At 35.5% G+C, this 10,000-nt stretch overlaps 1 protein-coding gene across 1 annotated transcript; it reads left to right on the plus strand.

The window, feature by feature from the left end:
- Positions 1-443: 443 nt before the first annotated feature.
- On the plus strand, positions 444-8,266 carry LOC119578757 (nucleolar complex protein 2 homolog; the record flags this gene model as incomplete). The annotated part of the gene is given in 12 exon segments (XM_037926372.1): positions 444-757; positions 872-984; positions 1,140-1,258; positions 2,876-3,030; positions 3,324-3,551; positions 3,705-3,893; positions 5,160-5,279; positions 5,473-5,604; positions 5,783-5,998; positions 6,270-6,425; positions 7,186-7,418; positions 7,665-8,266. Coding segments are annotated over 12 exon segments (2,189 nt in total), but the record flags the coding sequence as incomplete, so codon positions are not given.
- Positions 8,267-10,000: the final 1,734 nt, after the last annotated feature.

Consider the following 10,000-nt stretch of genomic DNA (forward strand, 5'->3'; position numbering starts at 1 on the left):
TATATATATATATATAATTATATATTATATATATTATTATTTATATATATAATTATATAATATATAAATAATATAATAATAATATATATATAATATATAATATATATATATATTATAAAATATATATATATATTATATATATATATATATATATTATTATATATATATATATTATATATAATATATATATATATTATAATATATTATATATATATATTATATATATATATATATATATATATATATGTATATGTATAGTAATTGTATATGTATATGTATATGTATATGTATATGTATATGTATAGTATATGTATATGTATATGTATATATAAATATATATATATATATATATAATATATATATATATATAATGAATATAAATAGAAAGATCCCAGTACTCCGTAAAGACTTGGAAGTAAGAAAGGACTCCTGAACCCTTGCAGAAGTAAAGCAGAAGGTGGATGAGGTAGATGAAATGGAAGAAGACTTGGAGGAGGAGGATGACGAGGAGATGGCACAGTCAACGAAGATGAGCCAGAAAGAATATCTCAATAAGCTGAAGAAGAGTGACCCTGAGTTTTATCAGACCATGATGCAGTCATCTGAGGTGATGGATATGCAGAGTTCAGGGGATGAAGAGGAAGACAGTGATGCTGGAGTTGAAGAGGAAGATAGTGATGCTGGAGATGAAGAGGAAGATAGTGATGATGAGGAAGAGGAAGAGGAAGAAAAGGAAGAAGAAAAGAATGTAGAATCTGTGAGTCAGGACGAAGGATTTTGCCCCTTTTGTTTGAGTCCATAATTTTCGATAAATAGTATTAGTATCTGTGTTCATCTATTGTGTGTTATGAACAAAGTCTAATTATTGCAGGGTGAGGAGAGTGATGCATCTGATGCCGAAGAAGAGAATCTTCGCAAACGAGGCTCCAATGTAGTCACAGCATCAATGATTGCAGAATGGGAGAAAGGATTGCAAGAAAATGAGTATGTATTACTGGCATTCATATTCTAGTGTGTTGCAATGTTTCCTTTTTATCAAAGAAAATGTGAAAATACTATTCTTTTCTCTCCTAAAACATTCTCCCTACAAACAAGCAAACAAGTAAACAAAAAAAAGTAACAAAGAATTTTTCTTTCAGGCCTCTAAACACTTTCTTGGAAGTAAGTCAGGCATTCCTCGCAGCCATTCAGAGCTTGGGATCCAAATCTAACGAAGAAAAAGAAGCTGCAAGCAAATATGAGGTGGCTGGACCTCAGAGTAAGTTTGATTTTGAATTTGCAAATGTGATGGTTGAATTGTTGCCTTGTGGGTTTCGAAGATTCCGTGAATTTTTGGGTACGAAAATTGCGATATTGTTTGTTTGGATGGCCAAAGTTAGGAAGTAGCACTATTATTTTTATAGTTTAAAACTGTCTTCTACTTATAAATCTAAACAAGAGTTGGTGAGAAAAGTTCTGGATGTCAAAAAACCTTTTGGTGTCTTTGAATAAAACATTTGCATGTTTTTGAAGTACTCTATAAAAGATACTATACTGAGGCCAAGCCTCTAGAACTGTAATTTACTCTGACATAGCAGACATTATTTATGTGGGGTATGCTGCTGTTCCTGGGCTGTTTCACTTGCATCATCTCCAGCAGTTTTGGAGGACATGCAGTTCTAACCAGTGGGCAGTGAAACAGGTTATGTGATTATGTATGGCATACTATCTCCTTTCCTACACTCATAGACTTGGCCTTCAAAGGGGGAAGTTCCCACTCAGCAGATTGCCTTTGATAAAATCATGTTTTATTATGGGTAACAATGGTGTGGACATCCCTTTAAGCCCCTCCATTGAACCTAGCCATCTGTTTGTAGTCCCAATCTACTCTGGTACCTTTCTGTTCCTAGTGTCGAGGATCCATCAGGCACATCATTACTTCCTGGTATTTCAGCGACCCTTCCTACCCCAGTATTTGAATTTTCCAATTCTTAGAAACTGATTCTGGAGTCCTCTTCCATTAGTTTCTGCATAGCAGCAATGTCCTCTGAAATGACAGTCATTTCTTATGACCTTCCTGCTGTTCATCTTCAAAACTTCCTCAGCGCCTCTTGAATTCAGCACACCAGTAACAGTTGTATGGGAAGAACATTGGTCTCCAAAATCCAGTTTAGCTGTACAAGGGACTGCTGCTGATCTAGATCACACAGGACATAGAATATTGTTATTTGCAAATCCTGCACGGTGGGCTCTGGCTCTATTGGAGCAGGTCCTAGACCTTGCTGTCTATCTTAGCTGTGTGAAGTGCATGAATAATCATGTTTTATTATGATTGTACATGTATACTTGTCATGTCCAGAAATTTTCTGACTCGCCCTCATACACCAAAAAACAACCACACACACACACACACACACACACACACACCACACACACACACAACACACACACACACACACACACACACACACACACACACACACACACACACACACACACACACACACACACACACACACACACACACACACACACACACACACACACACACACACACACACACACACACACACACCTACCTTTCTTGGAAGACAGCTCCAACACTACTGATGATGCTTCCAGTGTTACTTGGCCAAAATATTGTATCAAAAGAATAATGGTATCACTAGATAGTGGTATTCATGGCATTGGCATTGTTTTATTAACCAAATGAAAATGCAATAGAGTTTAAATGTACTGGATGTACTTTCTGTAGACTCAACAGGGTAAAAAATAGCAATTTTTATTTAGAAGTTATTGCCAAGAAAATACAGTATCAGTATCTTTCATTTTTAAAAATCTTGCTATTTTACCAAACCAGAGGTCTAAGGAAAAAATTGTCTTACTTGTTTTCCAGTTTTCAATGCGGTTGTGCGTCTTTGCCTGCGAAATGTACCCTCCGCCTTCTACAAAATTCTAAGGATGAAGAACCCTACAGATGACCCCTTAAAATGCAAAAGATGGGACAAAATGAAGAACTTCTTTAAATCCTATCTTGGTAATCTAGTTCAGGTAAGCACCAGTTTCTTCTGTGATCATATCAAACTGTGATTGTCCTTCAGGGAGAATTTCTACTTTTTTTTATGTCCACTTGCCCAAATCCCAGGTGTAATAAGAAATGCATGGACTGTTGTTTACTTCTACTTTGAACCTTGGTGTCAGACATGAGTCATTTTGTGTTTGAACTAAGCTTAATGGTTAAGAGCCAATTAGTGTTCTGAGGTTCTATGATGCATGTGAAAATCTAATATGTGAAGGTTAGAAATGTAGTACTGAATGTGGGATTTGGAATGTTCTGCTTTCAGTTGATTGGCGCAGTGGCTGATGCAAGTATTGCTGAGGTCCTTCTGAGTCGTGGTGTGATGCCCCTTCTCAGTTACTATGCTGGGCACAGAAATGTGGCAAAGAAGCTCCTTAGGAAGCTGGTCTCACTCTGGGCTACTAGTGAGAAGAAAGTGCGAGTTCTGGCCTTCTTAGGCATATTTAGGCTGACTCGCTTGCTCCCCGACTCATTCATGGATGGAGTCTTAAGGGTAGGGAAGAGATTTTTAATATGCCTTACCTCATATAACATAGAAAAGATTGTATGTTAAGTGTTTGTGTTAACAAAACAATATTTTGTGAAACCTTGAAACATATATGTAAAGAAATCCGTAGTTGAGAGACTAACAGTTCCCTCTTTCCAGCGCATGTATATCTCCTTTGTACAAAACTCAAAGTTTACATCAAGGAATACGTGGGGCCTCATTGACTTCATGCGCATGTCATTGGTGGAACTGTATGCATTGGATCATTCAATAGCATATAAACATGCCTTCGTGTACATTCGTCAGATGGCAATTCACCTCAGAAATGCTATTACAACCAAAACTAAGGTATGGAGTTATGAATGTTTTATTTTTTTCTTCCTCCTTGTCATCTCCTCCTGCTGATGCTCATACTCATGCTCATGCTCATGCTCATGCTCATGCTCATGCTCATGCTCATGCTCCTCCTCATGCTCATGCTCCTCCTCATGCTCATGCTCCTCCTCATGCTCATGCTCCTCCTCCTCCTCCTCCTCCTCCCCTCCTCCTCCTCCTCCTCCTCCTCCTCCTCCTCCTCTCCTCCTCCTCCTCCCCTTCCTCCTCCTCCCCTTCCTCCTCTTCCCCTTCTTCCTCCTCCTCCATCTTTTACTTCTTCATATTGTTATTGCTATTATTATTATTATTATTATTATTATTATTATTATTATTGTTATTATTATTATTATTATTATTATTATTATTATTATTATTATTATTATTATTATATTATTATTATTATTATTATTATTATTATTATTATTATTCACTTATTATTATTCACTTATTATTATTATTCACTTATCATCATCGTCATCGTCATCGTCATCGTCATCGTCATCGTCATCGTCATCGTCATCGTCATCGTCATCATTATTATTATTATTATTATTATTATTATTATTATTATTATTATTTTTATTATTATTATTATTTTTATTATTATTATTATTATTATTATTATTATTATTATTATTAACCCAATCACCCCGGATTTATGTTCTGTCCCTTGTAGGTTTTTGTGAATTTTGTTACATACAGATGGCTCCACATGTGCTCAGCCTCCAAGGAGTCTATCAGTAGGCCCTACTGACTGATCTTGTTTTCCCCATTCCTTGAATTGGCAGGAAAATGCGTTTTTCCTTTTAATGCAATTGATATCAATACAGTTATTATTGTTATTGATGTTATGATTATTAAAGTATTATTAAAATCTTGTTAACATTTAAAACAATGAAATAATGCAAAAGATCCTTTCCAAAAGTCAAGGAAAAGGGTAAACAGGTGAGAAAGGTAGGACTAATAAGTGACCCCTTGATGACTAAGCACTTGTAGAGCCATCTATGTGTGAATACAATAAATAAACCTGTGTTACAGTGGGCATGGCATGTATTCTTGCCAAACGTGCCGATTGGGTTAATAATGATTTGCTCCTTCTCCTCCTCCTCCATTTTAACTCCTTTCTTTCTCATTTCCTTCTCTCTTGTCCACTTCTTTCATAAAAGAGAAATGTGCTTTATCATTACTCAAAACAAGAAACAAGACTATTTGTAATACATTATGTTTTTCCCCACCCAGGAGCGTGTGCAGATGGTATACAACTGGCAGTACATCCACTGCTTAATTTTCTGGGGTGAAATGCTGTCCAAGACTCATCCTAGTACAATTCTGCAGCCACTTATATACCCTCTTATACAGGTATGAATAAGTTTTCGAGTTCATTGATATCATATATTGAGATATATTCAGGTATAATGCAATGAGAATTATGCAATAACTTATGTATTTACTCTGTTATTCTGTTCGTATTGGTTATTTTAAACATGACTAGGAGTGGAGGACTTGTTATTATGCGTTAAGACTGTATAACATGATTATTTTTCTTTTCCAGATTTCAATTGGTACTGTAAAATTACGTCCAACGCCAGCATTCTATCCCCTTCACTTCCACGTTTGTAATATGTTGATAAACCTTTCTCAACACACCGAGACGTTCATACCTGTTATGCCCCTTCTATTAGATGTAAGGGATCTTTATTATGTGTTACTTTAGTCTGTGATAAATTGCTCATACTTGTAGGCATATTTTCTAGGACTGAATAGTGAAACAAATTTTAATATTAAAAAAAAAAAATGTTTTTTAAAATTAATTGGTTGCATGTTGTCACTGTATACATATGCTTCTCCCTCCTCACCCACAGATTCTATCCCAAGCCCCTCTGGAAAAGAAGCACAAGAAAGCATCCATCAGGCCTTTCGACTGGAAGTGTATGCTGCGTCTCTCCAATCAGGAGATGGAGGAATCTGCTTTCAAGGATGGTATTGTCTCACAGGTCTATGATGCAATGGTCAAATACCTGACTCTTGAGAGCCACTCCATTGCCTTTCCTGAATTGGTCTTCCCAGCTACACTACAGGTTGGTTTTGTCTGTGAATCAGTCTGGTCTGTCTGTTGTGTAATGTTCATTTATTACTTTGTCTATTTGGAGTAGTCTATTTAGTTGTTTATTTAGAGTATATTGTTTGGTAACATTGAAAATAGGTGTGAAATATATAGGAAAATATCTTGTGTATGTTTTTGCAATTAATGAAGAAGGAAATATATATACATATAAAGTAAATCTTTGTGATTCTGTTCAACCCAGCATTTGTATGTTTTGATTTTAATAAGGCATATGTTTTACCCAGATTAAAGCATTCCTAAAGAAATGTCATATGACAAACTTCTGCAAGAAAATGAAACAGCTCTTGGACAAGATTAATGAAAATAGCCAATTCATTGAATCAAGAAGAAGAGAAACTACATTGTCCATTGCAGACCTTAAAGCTATCAAAGACTGGGAGGTGAGGCACTAAGATCTTTTTGTTTCTTTTTGTTTCTTTCTTTCATGTGCAGTGCACACTGGTATGTGTCATGGTTTTGATTTTTTTGTGGAGTCTTTCTTAGGGCATCAGTCAGTTGTTTTCTCTCTCTCTCTCTCTCTCTCTCTCTCTCTCTTTCTCTCTCTCTCTCTCTCTCTCTCTCTCTCTCTCTCTCTCTCCTCTCTCTCTCTCTCCCCTCTCCCTCTCTCCTTTGCTTTCCCCTCTCTCTCGCTCTCTCTCTCTCTCTCTCTCCCTCTCTCCTTCCTCTCTCTCCCTCTTCCTCTCCCTCTCTCTCCTTCTCTCCTCTCTCCTCTCTCTCACTCTCTCTCTCTCCCCCCCTCTCTCTCCCTCTTCCCTTTTCTCTCTCTCTCCCTTCTCTCTCTCCTCTCTCTCTCTCTTCTCCTCTCTCTCTCCTCTCTCTCCTTCTCTCTCTCTCTCTCTCTCTCTCTCTCTCTCTCTCTCTCTCTCTCTCTCTCTCTCTTTCACTCTCTCTCTCTCTCTCCCTCTCCCTCTCCCTCTCCCTCTCCCTCCTCTCCTCCCTCCTCCTCCCTTCCTCTCTCCCTCCTCTCTCTCCCTCTCCCTCTCCCTCTCTCTCTCTCTCTCTCTCTCTCTCTCTCTCTCTCTCTCTCTCTCTCTCTCTCTCTCTCTCTCTCATAGACATCCAGAAGTGCCCTGTTCCTTCATTTCTACAAATAACAATAAAAAGAAGGCTTTCTAAAACCCTTCTGCATTTGTTGGACAGATCTCGGCCCGTCAGGAAGGTACACCCATGAGCAAGTTCCATTCTAGCTGGCAGAAGATCCATGAAAAGGATCAGGTAAGGCAGTTTGGCAATCCCACAGGAAGAGATGAGAACACCCTGCCAGTTATGAGGAGGGAGGAGATTGAAGGCAGAGGCAAGAGGAAGGAAGTCCTGTCAGATGACGACGATGATGATGAGGACGATGAGTCCGTAGAAGAAATGGACATGAGCAGGTACCCATAGTGGAAATTCTTTTCCCATGTCTTTTGTTTTGAATATGTAGCTGATGCATGAATGTGTAATATATGTGTATTGGTGTTTGTGTATGTGAATTTATACACAAGCACACATGTTCCTGAATATGTGTTTGCCTATATGTAATTATACCTGCAAGTGTATGTGATTGTATGTTAACAAATGTAATGATAAAGATGCAATTCTAACAAAATACTTCAACTTCATATTTATCTTACTTTCAGATTTGTAGATGATGATGACAAGAAGAAAAACAAAAATAAGAATAAGGACAAAAACAAGAATAAGAATAAGGGAGAAAGTGACAGAGTGAGAACGGCTGAGGTAGATGATAATGACGACTTTGACATTTTGGACAATGCTGGTTTGGAAGAAGTGCGACTCATGAAGTTCTCCGACTCTGAAGATGAAGATGAAAAAGATGATTATGGTGTATAAAACTGATAAGGGGGAATGCTATCATAATTATTGTTATTTTTTATATAATTGTTAATGTTATCATCTTTGTTTTTTCATTGAAGACTCTTAATTTGGTTATTATTATCTTCCATCAGATTTTTGTTTGTAATAATTTCTTCTTAGTTATATGTTATTGATGTGTTGTAAACTCTTACGAGGATATTGACTTACTCATCAATTGCAGTAACTTCTACAATTCATGTTGTAAAAGTAGAATTTGTTTCATGTCTGCTCTTCCTGTTAATATCACATGAATAGGCATCGTCATATTTGAGAATGTATGAAGATGGTACACCATGAAAGCAATTTTCATTTCTCCTTTTTTGTCAGTATTCTAGGAAATTTGAAAATACATCTCTTATTAATATGTGTGTCTTTATCATGTATTCATTCAAATATGTATCACCAAATGGAAAAAGAGTGTTTTCATATCAACAGTCAGAATTGGCCTTAATAACTTGAATTAACGGTATTGATGTAGTGAATAATTTAATGTAGATTGTTGTGAAAAGGAAAGTATTGATTGTAAGTACATAGGAAAATAAAAGTTATATTTCATTTCATTTGTTACTGCTGTTACTATCATGTCAACATGAGTCTTTAAACTACAATAATCATGTTTGATCAGAATGGTAATAATAAGAAAAGTAATATAATAATAAATAGAATAAGTTTTAAAAATTTTATAAGTCCCACGTGCATTGAATTGTCAGAAGTCTAAAAATTAAGTGGGAATATATTAAATAATTAGACTTTTACAATACAACCTAAGAAAAAAAAGAGAGGATTATAACAAACTAGAGAATAAAAAAAGAGCTTGTTCAAATCATAAGCTACAAATGGATAAATTAGATAAGATAATAATATTACTGTGTGAAATAACAAGACAACTGATATGACAGAATGGCCACAAGAATCCTCTCATTTCATGATCTGAGGAACTTGAGGATTTCGCAAGGAAGTGCACTGACAGACTCACCTGGGGAATACTTTGGTGTCTTAGATAATATTTACGGCCTTTTATGTAGCCAAGACATCTCGAATAAGGATCGGGTTTTAAAGCTGAAGATCTTACTGTAGATGGTATTTTTTTTACCTCAAACAAGGATACACCATAAAGTATTGAGGATTATGATGCACAATAAATTAAGAACCCTCACATAATATATATATATATATATATATATATATATATATATATATATATATATATATATATATATATATATATATTTTTTTTTTTTACGGTAGGTTCATGTCTGAGCCGCCATGGTCACAGCATGATAATTGTAGTTTTCATGTTGTGATGCTCTTGGAGTGAGTACGTGGTAGGGTCCCCAGTTCCTTTCCACGGAGAGTGCCGGTGTTACCTTATAGGTAATAATTCTCTCTATTTTATCTGGGCTTGGGACCAGCACTGACTTGGGCTGGTTTGGCGACCCAGTGGCTAGGTAGGCAATCGAGGTGAAGTTCCTTGCCCAAGGGAACAACGTGCGGGCCGGTGAGTCGAACCCTCGAACTCAGATTGCCGTCGTGCCAGTCTTGAGTCCGATGCTCCAACCACTCGGCCACCGCTGCCTCATATATTTATATCATCATCAATAACGGTATGCTCATGTTTGAGCAGCCATGGACCTCTCCACCATCCTTCACCACTCAACTATAGAAAAGCATCAGTTTAGCTTTATTGTTTAGGGTCCTAGGAAAATGGCATGGTATATATATAATATATATATATTATATATTTGTATATATATATATATATATATATATATATATATATATATATATATATATATATATATTATATATATTATATATATATTAATATATATATATATATATTGATATATATATTTATATAAAATATTTAAATATAATTGTATAATAATATATATATATATATATAAATATATATGATATATATATTATATATTATATATATTACACAGATACATACATTACATATATATATATATATATATATATATAATATATATATATATAATATATATATATATATATATATATATATATATATATATATAGAGAGAGAGAGAGAGAGAGAGAGAGAGAGAGAGAGAGAGAGAGAGAGAGAGAG

This window comes from Penaeus monodon, chromosome 11, assembly GCF_015228065.2.
Source record: "Penaeus monodon isolate SGIC_2016 chromosome 11, NSTDA_Pmon_1, whole genome shotgun sequence".
NCBI classification, from domain to species: domain Eukaryota; kingdom Metazoa; phylum Arthropoda; class Malacostraca; order Decapoda; family Penaeidae; genus Penaeus; species Penaeus monodon.